General features: G+C 38.9%; 1 protein-coding gene across 7 annotated transcripts in view; it reads right to left on the bottom strand.

The window, feature by feature from the left end:
• Positions 1-7817: 7817 nt before the first annotated feature.
• Positions 7818-22194, bottom strand: part of LOC144973411 (putative glutathione-specific gamma-glutamylcyclotransferase 2) — a 58626-nt gene continuing 44249 nt past the window's right edge. For 3 of the 7 annotated variants that reach the window (XM_078915880.1, XM_078915896.1, XM_078915888.1), the window contains exons 2-4: positions 10972-11174; positions 9607-9648; positions 7818-8458 (exon numbers count right to left, since the gene is read on the bottom strand). In XM_078915880.1, the coding sequence (XP_078772006.1) occupies positions 8069-8458; positions 9607-9648; positions 10972-11106 (567 nt within the window). In that variant the 5' untranslated portion in view covers positions 11107-11174 and the 3' untranslated portion in view covers positions 7818-8068. Of the gene's footprint in view, positions 8459-9606; positions 9649-10971; positions 11175-18375; positions 19090-19110; positions 19603-21971 lie in introns of those variants that run through there. The other 4 variants (XM_078915863.1, XM_078915846.1, XM_078915871.1 and 1 more) reach the window with 4 other exon arrangements.

Genomic DNA, 22194 nt, shown 5'->3' with positions numbered 1-22194 from the left:
TTATAGACTTGCTTTCACCTTCGAGGCATTTTTAATTATAAAGTCTATCTAGGGACGTGATGTGAATCATGACATGAATGATTCAATTGTAATTTTAAGCGATGTTTTTTTTTTTGTTTTTTGTTTTTCTAATGTGTATTAAGTTGTTTTATCTCTATGAATTCTGACTTAAAGCCTAGATTTTTACATAAAAGACGAATGTAATTGCCTTTTACAACTATGTAATGAAATACCTCATTGCAGCCTTAACTTTTTCTTATTCTCAATGAATGTTATTTATGTATTATATTTGACATGTTTTGCTTCTACACGCAAATTTTCCAGTTTTAAAGTTTTAAATGAACTGCCTTTCGTGTATATTGATGCCGTTAATCATGTAATCATCATTCATTTAAATTGAAACCAGCAAAATGTTATCACAATTAAATTACAGTCACTTACAGGGATGCCAAGTGTCCCTCATTTGGCAGCCTCGCACTCGAATGAACACCCTCTGCAATCTGAACACTGTCATTACCATTGCAAGCAATTTGTCGGGGTAACACGATGACCGATCAAGGTGAACATTTTAAATCAATGAAAGGCCTCAAACTGGTTTTACACAGCCTCGCTGTACACTATAAGATGTACAACAAGATTATTTCGTCGCTGACACTGCAGAAAAAAATAAATTACAGTAGTATGTTCTTTTATAATTACTTTTTTTTTTTCCCCTCATGAATACATATTATACTCTTCCTTCTTACCTGCCCCCCCCCCCCTTCCTCTCTCACTCTCTCTTTCACAAGCATACTCAGTGGTGGATGAAATTCTCATTAGGATTGTGGTGTGGCTGCCTCATGCAAGTAGATTCTTCATCAGTCCACACTTTTGCTAGCTCTTGCAGCCCATTATATCAATTGTCCTTTCTTTGTGTCCTTGTTCTAGTATGAGCCCATTTTGGTTTCACATGGGTTTTCCTTGGAATTTTTGCGCTAGGGCGACAGGTGGATTTAATCTTTTTGTGAGAGATGATTTTTTTTTCCCTTGTAGATCATCTCTTTTTATACATATTTTAAAACTTATTGATATGCTCTTCATAACCGTCTGAGTGTACGCCACTTGTTGGGAACCTGCATTATTTTCTAGATGAGACTATCACGGGGTCTCAAGCAAGACACACAGATAGTTTGCTCTTGGATCTACTTCTGTTCTCTATTTGAGTCAGCCACTTTGCCTTCCTTTCTCTTGGATGCTTGTGAGGGAAAATCTTAACTTTTCTTTTGATAATGGCTCAAATTACCTAAAAGTAGTGTCGCAATCGTCGAAAAATTCCTCAAAACAAGCACACACACATACCATGTTCATTTCATAAGTAACCTTGTTCCTGATTGTCACTGTTGAGATATGTTGTAAGGCAGTGACAACTGTAGTGGATCCGTTGTAATCCAATATACAATTGAATCAAAGTTGGTAATTAGATTAGAGAGATTTATTTCTGAATTGAGAAATGTATTTTATCCGGGTTTTTTTGTTGTCTCCTAGCTACATATTGCATGTTGTTTTCTCTTTGATATCTTTATACACTTGGTAGATAAAATAGCTTTAAGATTAAACTTATACTTCCTAAATGCTTTCTTTTTGTCACTATTATTTCATGTCCATATGTAAATAAGAATTTGGGTGGTGCAATTTTAAATCAAATATACTTTGGAAAATGTGGGTTTTCCTTTTTTATAAAAAGAATGTCTGAAAAGAAACAGAAATCTTGTCATAACTCAAAAAGTTTTAAATACGTCCACTTGAAACTCATTTATGATAAAGATTCTTTAATTACTTTTCAATGAAGTCTCCATGCAGATTAATGCATTTTTGCCAGCCTGATACCAGCGAATAGATACCCAACTGAAAAAAAGTGCGTCAAACTTTGAAAATCTATCTTGAGCTTCCTCAACAAGATATTCTTTAACCTTAAAGCTCTCTCTCCCTAAATGGAGCTTTAAGAGCCCAAATGGGTAAAAGCCAGTTGGTAATGGTACTAGATCTGGATTGTGAGCTGGTTGGGGAAAAATTTGTCAGCGTTGCTATGTGAGGAGTCGCAATATCACGCTGAAGCATAACGCTACGCTCAAGTGTCCAGGTCTTTCACTGCATTTCTCAGAATATCAAGTGTTTAGCAGTGCCAGATAACAATAACACAATGCCGAGTCCTGTAAAGTTTGTGGGGACAGAAGAAAAAAAGTGCTTCTAAGTCATTGAGTTGATCTGTGTCTCTGGAGGATACAGACAATATCGGATAGATAAAACACCAAAAAGAAAAGCATCAAAACATTGTTACGTTATACACTGTGATTCGCAGTTTGGTAATTTCAAGGTTTCTATAATTCAGTTATATCAACTGGTTGGAGTTCCTGACCTCCAGTAGTAATCGCTTGCTGGAACTAAATCAATCTGTCGTTGTTGTATTCAGTTCAATCATCCAGTAATTTGGTCATCAGGCAGTTTTGGTTGGAAACAAGCTAGGCCATGTCGCTGGCAGAAAATTACTCACTTATTAAAGTGGGTGTGATACAGTCCTATATCATTAATCCAAACAACTTTGTTCTCAGAATTTGAAATTATCCCACTGTGAATTACAGTGTACAATTTTAACTTGTTTGTTTTGTTTTTAAGGGTTTTATGGCGCTTGCAACACATTAAGGTCATATCAGCGCCAGTAAAAAGGAAGAAAGTGGGATAGTAAAAAGTTCTAGAATTACAATTAAAGCACAGAAGAAAAGGAAAGACAAAGGGGAATTTGTTCAAATAGGAAACAGATGTAGATTCCAAGAGCACACCGTCAAAGTACTTAGTCTGAGATCACCTAAAAGTCTCATCCAGACACAAGCACAGGTCCCAACTAAGCGGAATACACTCAAATGTTTACAAATCATATTATATAATATGTAAACTAAACATAATACAATGCATAACAGAGAGATGATTTACAAGGAAAAAATATCATCTCCCAAAACTATAACTATACATTCGACTGTTTCCCTCCCAGCCAAGCGCTCTGGCCAGGGTCTGGACAAAACTAAGTAATCTCATTCCAAGACAATGACAGGAAACAATTGGAAAACGGGTATGGGGGGAAAGAAGACACAGCATGTACCTCCCTGCCCACTATGGGAATTTTAACTTGTTCATGACAGTTTATGGTTTGGAAAATTAATAACAAAAGCGTATCGAGATACTTTTGTATGGAAAGCGCTGTGCAAATACATATTTTTACTACTATTACCAACTATTCTGCTGTGTACTGAAAAGATATTTTTAATTTTTTTTTCATTTCCACAAGACAAAATACTACATATATCCACAGATTAAGTTGACCCCCAAAACGCCTGAATTGACTCTACGGATTGAAACTTTTTGACAAGCTGGAGATAATCTATATATGTGACCCACCATCTCAAAACAGTATCCTATCCAGGTGGTTTAAATGCTAAAGATTGAATTCATAGCCAAAAATGTGAAACTTGGGCTAAGTTCATAATATGTTTTATTGATGACAATGGCAAAGGTATGTGCAAAAACATATTATTTTCATATTTCAGATCGCTTTTACTTTACACATTCACTTTCCAGCGCCTGCTTTATCCTGTCAATACCAGTTTGAATTGGTGGGTTACATATAGTGCCTTACAAAAGAAAAATCAAACAAACTTGGCCTTACTATTAGCTGTTTGTTTTTAAGGTTTTTACGGTGCTTGCAAGAGATTTAGGTCATATCAGTGCTGTAAAATGTAAGAAAATGAGAATTCTAGAATTACAATTAAAGCACCCAGGAAAAAGTAAGACAAAGGGATTTATTCGATTAGGGAAGAGATGTACATTTCAAGAGCACATCATCAATGTATTGTACTTAGTTTGAGATCACCTCATCCTGACACCAGCTCAGCTTCCCCCTAAGAGGAATGCACACAAATGCTTACAGAATTTATCCAAAACATAAAACATAACTGACAAGACATAACAGATTTACAAGGGGAAAAAATCATCTCCCAAAACAAATACTAAACATTTGACTGTTTCCCTCCCAGCTATAGACTCCAGCAGGGGGCTGGGGTAAAACCAATCAATCCCATTCCATGACAAAGACAGAAAGCAACTCGTAAACAGATATATGGGATAGAAGAGACAGCAAAAGACCTCCTGCCCACCATAGGAGGTCAAAGGATCCCACCTAATACTATTATTAGCTATTAATACAAGACTTTTTAATAAATAACACATTGAAAAAACACATAAATTGTTGCTTAATACTTTTATTCGTATTATTTGATGGTAAAAGTACTCGAATAGATAAATAAATTTTAAAAAAAACACACTTGTCATTTTCTTCTTAAACCAACGACAATAAGTCTAACATATTATTATTCCTTCCATCTGATATCATTTTGAGGTGAACTAGAATTTAGATTTTTTGTTTACATTCTGAAATACTAAATCAATCATGTTGAGGGTAAACTACAATATATTTTTGTTTACATTCTGAAATATAAATTCAATCATATTGAGGGTGAAATATAATATTTTATTTTGTTTACATTCTGAAATGCTAAATCAATCCGCTGTGAATAAAGAGGGAAGTGGGGGGGGGGGGGGGGGGGGGGGGGGGATTCCACTCAAATTACAGTCTGCAGTTCACTGACAAAACACTTTTGTATTTCATTTTGGAAAAGTCTCTTACTTCATTCATATGATGATACGTCGATTTCTACTTCGACACTTTTAAGAGGAATGAGAGGCGATATTCATACTAGATATGAAATAAGAAGTTTTCTGGCAAAATGTGTTTTGTCAGAGTACAGCAGATCTGCTTCACCTCAAATTAATACCAGATTGAGGAAGAGTAAGAGGAAGGAAGTGAAGGTCATCAACGTTTAAGGTAATGCATGGCTGCCAACTGTAAAAGATATAAATATATAACTATCCTCACAAAAAACATAGGCAATCAGTCAGTCCAAAAAATGGGACAAGATTGAAAATGTACACAAAAACACACAGACAGACAATTTCATAAAAGAGTGACCAATCCAAACCTAAACTTGGAAACAATCGGAACACTCTGGATATGTGGCAGGGTGGAGTTTATAACAATCAAGAAATAGCACACAACAAATGACAATGTCTTTTTATGGGAATATTCGTTCAAATCAAACCCTAAGTTATTGCACACATAAGTGCTTACTAAAACGTAAGCGCAAAATAGCTCAAAGTGTCGTTCAAGTTGCTCCTCAGAAATTTACCACTAGCTTTAATCACCTAAAAGACCTCTTTCCAACCTTCCAAATAGATGGTTCAATTAGTGTGAAAAATAGACTAAGAAATTTGCTATGATTTATAAATGATTTATAATAGCTAATAAGTTAAAGTAGTTAATCGGATGTATGAAGAATTTTCCTCTTAGTATAAAGTTAACCAGTCAGATTGATATCCAAAAGAATACTTAGATGAAGTATATTTTGTCTTACCCAGGCCTTATATTAGCTGAATAAGATTTAAAGGGAGGAATGTTGATATTTTATAAATATATTAAAACATTCCACAAAATATTGAATTAGTAAACATCTCCTGAGGTAGAATATGAAACATGTATACAGATTGTTGATAAAAATATTTTCTTTAAAGTAAAACTGACATGTATTTTATTTTTACCTGATTAAAAATATTATATGCAATAGGTACTCTCTGGAATATAGCACACCGAATTCCAGCATGTTCTGCAATACGGCATGCTACAGCTAGGTGACCGAATTTTATCTATTTAAGTCATTACCTCCAATGAGCATCGGATTTTGGCAGGCTCTGATTCGAGCATGCATTTGGCTTCTCCCAAGAGCTTGCTAGAATCCAGCGAGTACTGTAAAGACTTTTAACAGTTGGACAGGATGCCTGTCATATCATAACATCTCCCCTATTTGAAGCCCTAATCACATGTCACTGCTCTCTTGCTTAAAAAACCATTAGAAAATAAAATCAGATCAGGACTGTAAAGGATCAATATCACGGGCTGCTAAGAGGTTTAAGATTAAAACATGCTGGAAATTACATAAGTGTAAAAATTAGTCGTCATATTTCACATATTCGCCTGCATTGGCCACAACACATAATTTATGTGATAAAACTTTAAAAGGAGATCAATTATAAAGTACCTCATATTTTTGAAATACATATTAGGATTAGTATATGACAGAATGATTTTTACAATACGAAACTTTACAGTGAAAACTGCAAATGGTAATAAATGAATATTCAGTAAATTCCTATCAAGTTTTAGCTCAATTACAAATCAAAAAGAAAGTGTACGACTTCTAAAACCCTTGTATTTGTAGAGGAAAACTTAAAATTTGCTACAAAAAAGCAAGAATTGGATATAAATACCATGTTATGATTAAAACAGTGAAATGAAAAATGATCTCACCCTATTTAGCGCATCAAACAACCTAGAGGTTTATAAAGATAATTTTAGATATCTTTTAATTTTTTAAGCTGACCTTGTGGTTTCTAGCTTTTTAAAATTTTTAATGAGAAGATCTGAATGCGGAGTGATATGATAACTTTCTCACAATCAGAGTAAAATAGTGTTCTAACAAAACAAAAACAACCCCCCCCCCCCAAAAAAAAAATAATGAATGAATAAAATAAATGTAAAAATTTTAAACAGCGTTATCTATATTATTTGAATTTTAAAGATCTGAGATTGTTTAAATGGACGGTCAGCTGTCATTACCTAAAGGCAACAGGTGTAACAATGCACATTACAAAATAATGATAATTATAATACTAATAATAATAGTAATAATAATAATATTACAGTCCACTCCAAAAAAGCGCAACACCTTGGGATCAGCGAAAATGTTGCGGTTAACCGAAGTTGCAATTATCTGAAGTTGAGTTTCCATTCCACTACTGCAACATTTTACACAAATATGATAAACTCAAACTAGTTGTTGTAAACATTGTTCTTAGTCCACCATAGATTGAGCAATGTGACTGAAATAAAAACCATATGGCAGCCCTGTATAGATTTTGTCAAGCAAAAGCAGCTTTGATGCAAGTCGACATCTTATTCAGATCTGATTCACTTTCATTCTTTTGTTCTCAACATTTGTAAGAATCAAAGAGATTATCCGTGATGAGAGCTCTCACCAAACTCGTTGGTTACAACTTACAGTTGTCAATCCCAAAACCAAGGATCTCACTTAGTCTCTCTCTACAACTGTCATTGTCTGCCTGTTGTGAAGACTATGCCCAGCATCTCACCTCCTATGTAATGGCCACAGATGACATCACAAACCCATACTGCAAAGCCCGACCTCTTTTTCTGTAATAGAGTGGTGCCACACTACTGTAACACTAAATCCCGCCCACTCTCGATTTTTCACCCTGCCACGGTTTCTTCCATGATGAAATCATATTTTGTTTGATTGATTTCTTGAATTTACCACTTTTTGAAGGCGAAAATTTGTTTCAATTAACCGAAGTTTGTTGCAATTAACCAGTGACTTTTACATAGAGTTTCGCTTCTTGAGACATGTTGCGATCAACCGGAAGTTGTGATTAACTGTACTGAGTTGCGATTATCCGGAGAGGACTGTAATAATAATAATAATAAGAAGAAGAAGAAGAAAAATGATAATAATGATAATAATAATAATAATATTAATATTAATACTAGTAGTAGTAATAACAATAATAATAATACTAGTAGTAATAACAATGCTGCGGTCTTAAGAGGTGATCAATGTGTTTCAAGGTGAAAAAACCACAACAGTTAGGTGTATACTAAATTTTTCTTATTTTTTAATTCTTAAAAAGTGACGGGATTTGTTTTTCTCATTATCAGAATTCCCATTATTTTCTTTTTTCTGAGTCAGATAAGGAAGAGGGCTAAGGCAAGTTATAATCAAAAGTAAACTATAGAATCAACAAATTCTACCAATGCTAGAAAATGGGTTTTGCCTTCACAACTTTTTGCTGCTAATATTAGATACATAAACATATATTATGCAAGATAAAACTTCATCTAATAACAACACCATCATAAAGTTCCATTAGTCTCAGCATAGTGTTTTTGTTCCAGACATAACACAGCTTGTTCCAGTTCAAACAGATGAGTATCTTCAGCCTCTGGTGCTATACTCCGTAGAGCATTAGCCAAATTGAAAACGTAATCTTTGTTTTTACCACTGGGACCTGCAGCATGAAAAATCTGGTCTGCCATTTCCTCTAGCGGAGCTGGACCAAGGAAGAATGGATTATCATTGTCCCCAATGTAAAGCGTCAACTGGAAAGCTTCCTCTGTAGGATTGCCTGGGTGGAAGGTCACCAGTGTCTGTTGATAACCATCCTTTTCTCTGTAGTTTAGGTGACTTATCACATCTGGAACATCGTCTTCTCTGATTTTGTATGCTATACCCCAGACCTTTTCCTGTAGACAAAGGAATGATTTATGATCACAATAACCAAGAACAGAAACTTAATAATCTGAAAAGGTTTGCAAGACACAGTAGGTACAAGACAAAGTTGATGAGTAAATGTGACCCATCTCCTTGAAATGGTATTACGTCAAGCTGAACCAGGTGCCAGAACTTGTTTTAATAATTAAAATGACCAGGAATAGATGGAATAAAATTTACGTCACTCGGCTCTTTGTTATTGTTTTTAGACAACCATTTTAATGATTAGTTCTCATTAAATTGTATCAATCAGACTACAAACCTTCAAAGTTACACATAATTTGTGTGTTTGTACGTTATTTCTGGCTGGTGGATGTTGTGAGTAGTTTTGTATATCATCAAAAAAAGATTTTAGTTTGTGTCACGTCAAGGAACAATGTTAATGAGAATGACAAAGAAATAATTTCAAAAGACTGGTACAAAAATCTGTATCTAATGGGGTAGTATCAACTATTTGAATTTTTGGATTTGAAAAAAATAAAAAATAAATCTTGTGTATTTGAAATCTTTATACAAAATACATCATGTAAAATTGGTCTCCTCGAAATACTCTTTACTCAACCATCTTTGATAACTGGAGACATTCTACCTAGTATGATTACAAGTGTTTGTTTGTTTGTTGCTTTAGGTCTCTTCCAACACAATTGAGGTTATATGAGAGACCGCTGAAACAAAAAAACAAGCAATCTAACAAAAATAGTACAAATGTAAATCAAAATCATAACCTAAAGATATCATAAGCTAAATTATAAATAACCAAGAACAAACAGGCAGAAGATTTACAGAAAAAAAAAAAATCCCCTGTCAAAAATACAATCACAAACCAAAGAAGCAGGATAGGCTAGTAAAGAGAAGAAGAAACGACATCACTATTGGATCGTACACCCATGCGAACATCATAGGTATAAGATTCAAGGGTGATGCTCCCATCCAACCACCCGCTGATTACAAGTGCATACTTCAGCTTATATTCAAAATGTTATAATTGGACCATTTTAAGACTGAGTTAAAGGGAAATTACAACCAAAAATTTCAGTTTTTAGAAAGTTAAAACGGGATTTTGAAAACATTCTGGAGTATAGAATTACAATAAAGTGGTACATAAGACTGTGACACTTACTTCTTTATCTTCCGCAGGTACTAATGTAGCAACTCTCCCTGGCTGAAAAATATAAATGAATTGAAAAATCAGTGAGTTCAAATATTTATCCCTTCGCATTGCAGGCTTCATAGCAAGAAAATTATACTATCATCCAGATATATACCATAATTTGAAAATGAAAATTAAACTTAACCAATTAAACTTAAATTTATCTTTCATGACAAAATCCTAAGAGTAATTAGACATGCAAAATAATCAGGAGTTATTATTGATAGTAAACTACAATCAAGGTAACAGTATGTTTGTCCGAAGAATTCCACCCTTGGCTTTTTCAAGCTGTCCAAAATAGATTATATAGATATATTATAAAACCCTGGAACTAATATTGGATGAGAGTCGTTCGGTTAGGGATCCACATCATAAAAATGAAATTGAAAAAGTACAGAATTATGGTTAAAAAGTTGCATACACAAATGATTAAGATGGCTGTATCATCTTTAAAAGGCTACAGTAACAACTTAGTTTAAAGGATTTAATCTATTTGACCTTTAGAGGTAACCACTACCAAAGCCAAATGGTGTCAAATATAAAATCATAGTCAGGGTATCAAACTTTTAATAATTCTCCATCCAACGTTGACATATGTTTATTATTCTTTTTTTTTAAAACCAAAATGATTCCGTTTATGGGACGATCTACCTATTGGTATCAAAATTTTGAATAATATTGAGATGCATTCCTCAGCCTGACTGAGCTAACATGAAGAAGGTGAAAAAAAAAGGAGAAATATGGAAATAAATGAAAGACATAATATACAAATATAAATAAAGTAAGTCCTTCAGAGCCATTCAGCCCATGAAGCCGGAGTTTATCCCGGTTTCTATAGCGTGAAAATGACAATTGCTTGCCACCCTTTGGATAGGACCCTAGTCTATCGCAAAGTACATTCCACCAGATCTAACAGACCTAGCTACCGAATCACTATTGGGTGGACAGTGGGGTCCGGAAAAAAAATCTCAACTGCCTCCGGGATCGATCTCAGACCTTTTACGTGTGAAGTGAATGCTCTACCAACTGAGCTATCGAGACTCCTAAATATCAATAAGCAGCATACAATAAATGGAATGCTTAGTCAGTTATGAGCCAAGGTATTTCGTAATTAAGAAGAAAAAAATTATGGTGAGTGAAATGTTGGATTGTGAAGGTCCTTTTTTTCATTTATTTTCATATTCCTTATGAAGAAAGATAACCAATTTTTCAAATTCTGAAATTAGGATAAGAAAGTAACCAACTGTATAATCAAGGCACGGCAATGAACTAAGGTTGTGCCACAACAGTAATTCAAAAACAAAGAATTTCACCATAAAATAAACTTGTGCCTACCTCCCCTGGTACACCCCGATGGTCACAGCTGCCTTGCCAGAATCGCCGATTGAAGCCTTTAATGTATCCAGTGAGTTTTCTTTCAAAGGGAAAGTCCACCTTCCAAATAAGAGATCCATAACCAAATACCCACATGATGGTGATGACTGTGATGTAACAGATGATGTCAACAACAGATATCCTTTAACTGCTCTTCTACCACGCTGCAATTTTAAAAAATATAAAAACAAGAGAATAAAGCTGATATGGAATGGCAAAGTGCCATCACCCTTGTGCGGCTATGTGGTCTAGTGGTATGAAACTCGATTTAGGATCGGAAAGTCCTGGGTTCGAACCTTGCTCTGTGCATAGTTCAGCCCTTGGAGAAGGCTCTTTACTCACATTATCTCAGGTGTAAAATGAGTACCTGGCTGTTAACAACCTTGTCTCTGTCTAAAAAAATATATTGTAACATCGCCTAATTGGTGTCGTGTCTCGTCCTACATGTTAAGTGTTGCTGTAGGCCAGGGACCCCTTGTAAAGCGCTTTGAGCACGAATAGTGGATTTTGCGCTATATAAAAGCTCAACATTTTAAAAAATAAAAGCTCAACCCTTAGGGTATTTTTGCTTCTTTTTTTTTCATTCACTAACATGGACAAGGTGATTTCTGAATACATACAAATTGAAAGGTTTGCATGTTGAATTTTTGTTTTACGAGGTTGCAATCATATCTAGCAGACTAGCTGTCATCCTTTGCATTTGATAAATAAAAGGTGGATCTTCTCTCTAATTTATCAATCAATCATGTCGACAGTTTTTAATACAATGAATCCATGTGTTGCTCACACTCCAAGGTAGGTTAATAATGTTGTATATAAATATATTAAAAGAAACAAAGGGCACTTTAGAGCCATAAGGCCCATAAAGCCTGTGTTTATTCCATTTGCAATAGTGTTTAAAGAACAATAGCGAATGTTTGCTACCCTCTGGACACTGGTCTATCGCAAAAAACTTTCCACCAGATCTAACAGACTCAGAAAGTCAATCACTGCTGGTTGGTCAGAGAAAAATCTCGACTACAACCAGGATCTATTTCAACCCCTTTGGTGTGAAGTGAGTACTTAAACAATTGAGTTATTGGGATCTCCGCTGTACATAGTGGACCTCGACATTCTGTTGGCAATTGCGCAAGTTCTGTTTCACAAAACCAAGCAACAAATTAATTAGTTATGATGCAGTGGCTATGTTTGTCCCACTTAAACTATTTCTGAAAGTGAATAATAAAATCTGTCAAATTGGTGTGAAGCATTTTGAATTCATCCAGAACACGTTATTGTTTCTTTGAGTAGGATAATAAAAAAAATCCTTCAGAATAAATTGGGTCCATGGAGCAGGAGTTTATCCCAGTCTCTATAGCTTGAAATGGACAATAGCAATGGATTGCTACCCTTTGAAAACGATAGTAGTCTATCGCAAAGTACTGAACATTAGATCTAACAGCACCAGAGACTCAATCACTGTGGGTGGACAGGAGGGTCTTGGGATTGATCTCAGTTCCTTTGCATGTGAAGCGAGCGCTCTACCAACTGAGCTATCGAGACACCCTTTCAGTAAGGATGTCCAGTAAGGATACATATGTGCAAAATCTGTAGCAAATATACTGCTTCACCATTTCATTGCTTTAGTATTTAAGAGCAAGACTGAATTTCTTTCAAATCTTAATTTCCCCCGTTATCTGGCTATAGTTGTAAACCAGCAAAATAGTAGCAGTGATATAATTTGGGCTCCATTAAAGTCATGGTCACATCACTGCTCTTGGTGAAAGCATTTCAATACTGTTATTAATCTTTGAACTAAGCTTTGAACAAAACAATATCCCTTTCAGTAAATAATGAACAACAGAGCCATACATCAATCAAAACATAAAGCAATTTTAGGACTCTACGTATCCCTTAAGGCAGCAGCAGCCTCTTATGGTTCTCACACTACTATGTTATGACGATCGACCCAATCAGCAAAGTTCGGTCCGCATTTGTGCACCATCACGAACCAACCGGTAGCATTGTCACAACACACCGTTCAACTAGATGCTCTGCCGTTTCGGGTTCTTGCCCACATCGGGTAAATGTAGGTCAGGTGGAAAGTCCCCACTGATGAAGCGCACTTGCTTATAGGCAGCTCCTCGACCGAAGCCGATTCGCCGCCACCCAATGTCTCCTCTTAATGGTATCAAAGCCTGGCAACTTCTCACCAAGTTTAGAGGGATTGAATTCGACATCTCATATATGCATCTCTGTCCGTAGTCAGGGAAGATGCGTACAAGGGTTATTTCGGCTTGAAAGGGGGGTGCCGTCCATAATGCGCTTCAGAGGGGTATCCCCATTCACTCTCTCAGATCTTATGTAGCATTGTCACAACACACCGTTCAACTAGATGCTCTGCCGTTTCGGGTTCTTGCCCACATTGGGTAAATGTAGGTCAGGTGGAAAGTCCCCACTGATGAAGCGCACTTGCTTATAGGCAGCTCCTCGACCGAAGCCGATTCGCCGCCACCCAATGTCTCCTCTTAATGGTATCAAAGCCTGGCAACTTCTCACCAAGTTTAGAGGGATTGAATTCGACATCTCATATATGCATCTCTGTCCGTAGTCAGGGAAGATGCGTACAAGGGTTATTTCGGCTTGAAAGGGGGGTGCCGTCCATAATGCGCTTCAGAGGGGTATCCCCATTCACTCTCTCAGATCTTATTTAGCCAGTTTACCGTAATCGTCTCCCTCTGGACATCGGGGGGCTGGATTGCTGCCATTATCGGGCCCCATTCTCTAGGCGTTGTTGCCAGCATTCCTGACACCATGTGCATCGACTTGCAAAGTTTTACATCGAACTTCTCAACATTTCTGCTTCTGCCCCACACTGGAGTGCAATACTCCACAGTGGAATATCATAGTGCCAGGGTGGATGTTCTCAGGAGTGCTTGGTTAGCGCCCCAAGTCAATCCCGCCCGCTTCCTCAGAACACTGTTGCATTTCTCTACCTTCCAGGCAACTCCTGCGAGATGTATCCGATAGCTAAGGCAGCGGTCCAGCATCACCCCTAAGTATTTTGGATGCGGCTAATATGAGAGTGGCTGGTCCCTAACGAGGATGTTCAGTTCACGGGTGTGCCATGCGCTCCCCCTCGTGGATCTTTACCTTGCAGTGGTGAGGGGGATTGAGGCACACGGGAGGGCAAAGGTGTAAATCCCGGTCGACCGTCACGAGACCATCCCGGGTATCGAGCCAACGAGCCACATGAGCTGCTCGCCCCGGTGTGTGACTAAATTTGATCCAAACCCGGTGCCCGAATAGCAGCCCTATCCCGGGCGCCACACTATTATCCTTATGTCGAGTCCCAATCAGTCCCGTCAATGGCGAAGCGGTCTGCCGCCTAGCCAAATAATACCGCGTTCGTGTCGCCAGGGTCGTCGGCACGTCCGAAAAAAGAGCAAACGTCCCATACATCGATCGATCCGCGGCCTGCCGATCGGAAAATGCGACGGCGGGGATGGCGAACTGACGCACATATTGTCCCTGAACGTCGAGAGCCAGAGTATGGCAAAAAATGAGCTTTTATCAAAGCTATTGGCCGTTCACTGCGTAGATATCCTCCTGTTACAGGCGACCCACCTTTATTCAGGCGCGCCATCTTCCCGATTCCAGATCCCAGGCTATACGGTGGTCCAACGCGAGGACACTTCGAGGCTCAAAGGAGGGGTTAGCGTTTACGCTAAAGAGCCATCGAAGGTAAGGGTCATTGAGAGCGTAACGGACAGCAATGGGGTGAACCGAATTTCCGTGGAAGTAGGTGGACTGTGTTTGCATAATATTTACAAACCACCTAGAGCGACTTGGACTACACCACCGGTTCCGGTGGTCAGCCATCCTTCCATCTGTCTGGGAGACTTTAATAGCCACCATCACGAATGGGGCTACCGAGACTGCAACGAGGCAGGAAGACAACTCCGCTCATGGATGGACTGTAATGATCTACACCTAGTGTACGATCCTACAGCCAAGGGTACCTTCCGGGGTACCCGCCATAAGAAGGAGTATACTCCAGACCTCACCCTCGTAACGAAAGGCGCGAACGGTGAACCGCTGCAGGTGAAGCGGACAGTCCTCGGGGACTTTCCGCATAGCCAGCACAGGCCGGTTCTTGTCACAGCTGGGGTGACAATACCGAGGGTGCAGTCTCTCCCACTTTGCAGATGGAATTTCAGGAAGGCTGACTGGGAGGAATTCAGTTCCTATATCGAGCAGGTCTGCCCTGCCATCCCTCCCAAGTCCAAGAATATAACCAGATTAAGTAGGCTACTGGTTAAGAGCGCTCAACGCTCTATTCCACGGGGCAAACGGAAATTCTACACCCCTTGCTGGACAGCAGAGTCGGAAGAGCTGTACCGAGAGTACCAGCAGACCCAGTCCCAGGACGCAGCCGATAGACTACTTCAGTCTCTGGCAGAGGGAAGGAAGCAACGGTGGCAGGAGACCGTGGAAAGTCTCGACTTTACACACTCCAGCCGCCACGCTTGACGTTTGATAAAGAAATTGGACCCAGATCGGAATTTCGCGAAGGCTGCACCGGAATGCGAGGCAGACACAATTGCCAAGAACATTAAGAACCGTAGTAAGGGGTCCCTAATCAAGTTTTTGAGCGCGGTGTCCGCAAGGCGTACCGTACGATTTTGGACTCGCTACCTGCGGAGGAGTCGGACTGGACGGCCCCGTTCAGTCCCCGAGAAGTGGGTGCAGCCATTAGCGAAGTGAAGAACGGCAAAGCAGCAGGGATAGATGGTGTATATCCCGATATGGTGACGCATCTGGGCCCCAGGGCACGGGCCTGGCTAGCAGAGGCAATGTCTGACATCCTTGCAAAAGGAAAGCTTCCACAAGTGTGGAAGCACGCGAAGATAGTTGCCATCCTGAAGCCAGGGAAGCCGGCGAAGGAGGCAGACAGTTACAGACCCATATCGCTGCTGAGCTGTCTTTACAAAGTGTTGGAGCGTGTTCTATTAAACCGATGGGGGCCGGTCCTAGACGCTGCCCTGCCACCTGAGCAGGCAGGCTTCAGGGAAGGGAGGTGCACCACGGAGCAGGTCATTGCCCTTACAGAGCATATTGAGCACGGTTTCGAGAGAAAACAGCAAACAGGTGCTGTGTTTATAGACCTATCAGCGGCATACGATACGGTCTGGTGCGATGGGTTAGTGCTCAAACTTGCAAAAATCATAAGGTGCAAAAAGACCCTGAAGTTGTTCTCTTCGATCTTAGGGAAAGGCAATTCCACGTCGCGCTGGAGACGTCACGAGCAAAGTAAGGAAATTGAAGAATGGGGTCCCTCAGGGGTCGGTACTTGCGCCAATGTTGTTTAACGTTTACATTAGCGATATGCCGAACACTTCCTCCCTGAGGCTGGGATATGCAGACGACTGGGCACTCGTTACTCAGAGTAAAGTGTGGACCCGTCTCGAGAGCGTACTCAGCGAGGACGTCACCAGACTCAAATCCTACTTTGACAAGTGGTACCTGAAGATGAACACTTCAAAAACCGTGGCCACTGCATTTCACTTATGCAGCGGTTGGCACACCCGTAAACTGAATGTCCTAGTCGGGGACCAGCCACTCCCATATGAGCCGCGTCCAAAATATTTAGGGGTGATGTTGGATCGCAGCCTTACCTATCGGGTTCATCTCGAAGGGGTTGCCCGGAAGATAGAGAAACGCAACAGTCTTCTGAGGAAGCTGGCGGGATCGACTTGGGGCGCTAGCCAAGCGCTCCTGAGAACATCCGCCCTGGCACTATGCTATTCCACCGCGGAGTATTGCGCTCCAGTGTGGGTAGAAGCAGAAATGTTGAGAAGGTGGATGTAAAACTTCGCAAGTCGATGCACATAGTGTCGGGAACGCTAGCAACAACCCCTAGAGAATGGGGCCCGATAATGGCAGCGATCCAGCCCCCCGATGTCCGGAGGGAGACCATTACGGGAAACTGGCTGAGTAAGATCAAAGAGAGAGGGAATGGGGATACCCCTCTCATGCGCATAATGAACGGTGCCCCCGTTTCGAGCCGAAATAAGTCCCGGCAACCCTTGTACGCAGAATCCCTGACTACGGACAGAGCTGCACATACGAGATGGAAGTCGGTTTGGACGAATTCAATCCCTCGTGGGGGCGGGGACCTACACTCCCCTAAGCTTGGTGAGAAGTTGCCAGGCTTCGATACCAGTAAGAGGAGACACTGGGTAGCTGCGAATCGGCTTCGGTCGAGGAGCTGCCTAACGGCCGGTGCGTTACATCAGTGGGGTCTAACTTCCTGTCCAATATGTCCACGCTGTGGGCAAGAACCCGAAACGGCAGAGCATCTAGTCGAAAGGTGTGTTGTGACGATGTTACCAGGCGGGTTCGCGACGGTGCACGAATGCGGACCGGACTTTGCTGATTGGGTCGATCGTCATAACATAATAGTGTGAACCATAAGAAGCTGCTGCCATGCGCTGCAAAGGTGGAATGCAGTGGCCACGGTTTTTGAAGTGTTCATCTTCAGCTACCACTTGTCGACATTACTGGACAACCTTACTGAAAGGGTGTCTTGATAGCTCAGTTGGTAGAGCACTCGCTTCACATGCAAAGGGGCTGAGATCAATCCCAGGACTCTCCTGTCCACCCTTAAGGCGATTCCCTAAACAGAAAATCTATTCAAAGATAATCACTATAAAAATATAAGCTGCAAGGTTAATTCGAACAATGCAATATCTAATTATCGTTTAATTGAGCACTTTCAATGTCAAACAATAGCGAGCCGATTGTCCTGATTATTACAAATAAAAAAACGTGAATCCCAACCCCCCCCCCCCCCCAAAAAAAAAATTAATAGCAGAAAAAAAGAATAGGAAAGAATAAAGGAAATTTTCAAATTTAATTGAGAGTAATTATAGATGGCTGATGGCCAACACAAAATAAACTAACACAGCAAAAATAAAGTTTGCACAGTAGATTTGTTTTACCATGCTAAAAGCACCATCTCAATTCATTTATTTCTCCAGCACACTAAATGAACTTAAACTTCTATTGTATACTGTACATGTTGCCAGTTGGGCACTCTTCGGGTCTTAAAAGTCTATTTAATCTCCATCCCTGTTTCATAATGATAATATTAAGACGCTCATGGTAATGTGTGTAAAATGACTTAACCAAAGGCACAATGCTGAGGGCTAATTATGCGACCTCTCTCTTCACCGAACACACTTAATTATGTGTGCCTGACAGAAAATGTGCTGGTGTTGTTTTGTTTTGTTTTCTTTAAGATTTACCACCGCCATTATAATATTGAATTTTAATTATTAAAAAATATATCGTAAATAAATAAATAACAAATACATTGGCTACCTGGAAATAATATCACAGAAAACAATGATAAGAATTAATAACAAGATGGTAAAACTCATTGATAGATGAATAGTAAAACTAAATACTTATTATACCTATCAGTGACACAGTTCCGTGAAATATCCCGTTGGCGTTAACGCATCAATAACCGTACCACATAATAATAATTTCTTATCATAAGTAGAGAGGGCATAGTCTGGCTGAGAATCAAAAGATCCGAATCCCTTGTAATAATATCTAGTAATAAACTGCTGATCCGCATCAATGAACACGTTGAAGAGTGAAAGAAATGAGGATTGAGAAAGTCGGTTGTCCATTTATATCTCATGTGGTATATAACATGTTCTTTCTGTCATTATCACCACTTTTCCCGTCATTTGAAAACCCTCAAGAAATTGATTAAAAGAAGAAAAAACAACCCAACTTTTATATTATTTCTAATTGCCGGTGCCGGTAGGGTTGAACTGACCAAGCTGCACGTCATGGCGGACAGGTCACTGTTACTTTAGTCTTAGTGACCTCTTGTGAACTCAAATGCACACTGATCGGAATGCGATTAAGCGGGTAGCTGGGTCGTGGTATGCCGGTAAGTACAATCGGTAACGGGCATTTAAAAAAAAAAAAGAATAAAAAGCGCGCAGCAGTAAAAGCGTAAAAATAGCGATCTAAAATCTCTGCCTAGCTGAAACAAAAATTCAAGCTGAATTGTGTCAATTTCCAAAACAGAAGTGTTACCTGACAGATCTTGTTCAAAGAAAAAAAAATAAATAAAAATAAGCAACAAGGCCTTGGTTGTCAGGGGTTCATTCATTCATCATCTTGTCTGGAGTGATGTGGTCGCAGACTTGTTGAAATAGCATCATAATGTAGTGAGGGAGAAGGCTTCAAGCTCACTGCCATTTTGATTAACTTTTTCCGTTCATAACTATTTTTTGTTGGGAATTGGATTCCATTTTGAAAGTAAAATATATGAACAGTGGAAAAGTCGTCAATGACGACATGCTGCAGTGTTGATGGTGATCGATAATGTAAATATAAACATTACGACCTTCTTGGTGAAAAATTAGTACACAAAATAAAACTTCTTAAATTATACGATAGAGAATGAACGCACCACAAGATTCCAATTCAATGCGCTTAATATCACACTGGCTAACCACATTGATGCGTGAATGCCAGCATGAACTATAATTTATCACTCTATGTGGATTAATGACGTTTTCTTGGTAGTTAATTCATATCATTGAAAAGATATGTAGTGACAGTCTGCGTATTACAGTGGTATTCAAGAGAATGCCCCCCCCGCCTGAGGAGAAAGATTGTCTCTAAAAGTGCTTGGCTTTTATATATCATTTCGGCTATATGTTGTATTTTTTTTTCTTTGCGACATCTTCTTAACATTAAACCGACGTGCACATATCAACAGGTCTATTAACCGACGTAATTGTGGGCTTATTTTAGATTTTTTATAATGGACAATATTTTGCGTTAGTTCCAGAGTTTCCCCATTACAACATTGAGACCTGCTAATATGTATACATCGCATTAAACCAATGTAAACTATGGTTGTTCAATCCGTTAAAAAGACACAAATAATAATTTTTTTAAAGAATACAGAAAAATTCAATCAGATATGTTACAAATGACTATTGATTCATAAGCAATAAAACAATTATATGAAACAATGGATGGTTACCCTCATTATGAAGTACAGTACATGGTAAGGCTAAAATAATCTCTCTCTCTCTCTCTCTCTCTCTCTCTCTCTCTCTCTCTCTCTCTCTCTCTCTCTCTCTCTCTCTCTCTCTCTACCTCTCCCTCTCTGTAATTTTTCGTTGGTGTGTGTGTGTGTGTGTGTGTGCGCGCGCGCACGCGTGTGTGTGTTTCTTGATTTTTGTTTGGATGTTTGTTCATGAACAGTGATAGTCTAAAAGAAAAGCTCTAAAATTGGCAAAATTATAAATAAAAAATAAAATGATATGATAATGAACGTTGAAAGCTAAACAATCTCATATTCCATGATAAATTATGAAAAAGAAAGTGACAATACAGTTCTCATTGTTTTTTGTTTTTGCTTTTAAGGGTTTTACGGCGCTTGCAACCCATTTAGGTAATATCTGCGCCAGTAAAAAGGAAGAAAACGGGGAAATGAAAAGCTCTAGAATTACATTGGAGCACCAAAGAAAAGGGAAGACAAAGAGGAATTGGTTCAATTAGGAAACAGATGTATCTAGATTCCAAGAGCACACTATCAAAGCACTTAGTTTGAGATCACCTAAAAGTCTCATCCAGACACAAGCACAGGTCCCCACTAAGAGTAAATACACTCAAATGTTTATATATAATATTTAATATGTAAATAAAACATAATAGAGTGCATAACAGAGGGATGCTTTACAAGGAAAAAAATATAATCTCCCAAAACTTACTATACCTTTGACTGTTTCCCTCTCACCCAGGGCATGCGGCCAGGGCCAGGATAAAACCCAGTAATCTCAATCTTCTCCCGCACGCATCCGACTTATACTAAATATCGATTTTGACGCCTTATGATATCGTGATAATTATTGGTACCAATCATTCGATTCCATAACCAGTCATAGTGAGAAAAATAAAAACATTAAAAAAGATAGATTTTCATGAATGAGGTCGTTAAAATTTTTTTAAAAATTCCTTAATTCATCCCCAAGGGGAAATTTGTCTTTAGGGTCTATCCCAAGGGAAGACTGGAATAACCCCGGCGTCAGCCGCAGAGCAGCGCCGCAAAGTGAGCTAGGGCGAGGTGACCTGCTCAAGGTCACACAACGCAGTGGCGAGTGATTGAACTCGTACCTTTCGGGTAGGAAGCAAAGACCGTACCACTGAGCCTCGCTGCCCCCGAGGGCTATAATAAAAGTAGTCTTTAACTCCTACATTTGAAATTTCGATTGAACTCCTTGCTAACGCTCGCTACCTCGGTCTCGCAACAGTTTTGGGAACTTGTTTGAAACTCCAAACGTATAGATGGTATGAAGATGACGTCACTCAGGTCTTTGTTATTGTTTTTCGCCAGCCATTTTAATGGGTGACTATAAACGTTACACATAGTTTTGTGTTTTGGTACGTTATATCATCAGTTTATCTCACAACACGACCTAAATTGGGTTCGAAAGTTCCAACCCACGAATGGCCACGCAGATAACATTACACCCACAGGAAAGGCATGTTACCCATAGCTTCCTCTGTCCACTCAGTGTTGCTTGGGTAGCTGGTTTATTAGATCTCGCGGAAAGTACTTTATGATAATAGACTTTTGTCCAATCAGAGGATAGCAATTTTTACGACCAATCTAACTATACATAAACCGGGATTAAAGCTTTGGGCCCTTTATCAATGATGGACACTTTGTTGTCTTTTAAAATACTGACAACATAATTAGGACTACATTTAAAAGTAATCGTTGGAATAATGTTTCACAAGGGTAAATTGTCATCACGATACAAATAAGGACAAACACACACACACACACATACACATACACACACACACACACACACAAATCCATTCCAACACACGCACACACTAAGGTATTGAATTGTGCAAAATAAAATAATTACCTTCGACAATTTTAAATACGGATCACTCTTTATTTATCCTCATCAAATAGAACGTTTTGATGTTTTTGTCTGAGATGTTATTTAATCAACATATAGATACGGCAAAACGAAATAAATAACGTTTTACTTTTGGATGCGTTACACACTATTATTATCATATATCTGCAAGGGCTAAATTATTTAAAAAAAAAAAAAAAAAAAAAAAAAAAACACACACACGTTC

Source organism: Berghia stephanieae, chromosome 1 (genome assembly GCF_034508935.2).
Source record: "Berghia stephanieae isolate SIO BIC M18660-M18661 chromosome 1, UCSD_Bste_1.3, whole genome shotgun sequence".
NCBI lineage: Eukaryota > Metazoa > Mollusca > Gastropoda > Nudibranchia > Aeolidiidae > Berghia > Berghia stephanieae.
The sequence above is the reverse complement of the archived record's forward strand: the minus strand, read 5'-3'. Positions and strand labels throughout refer to the sequence as shown.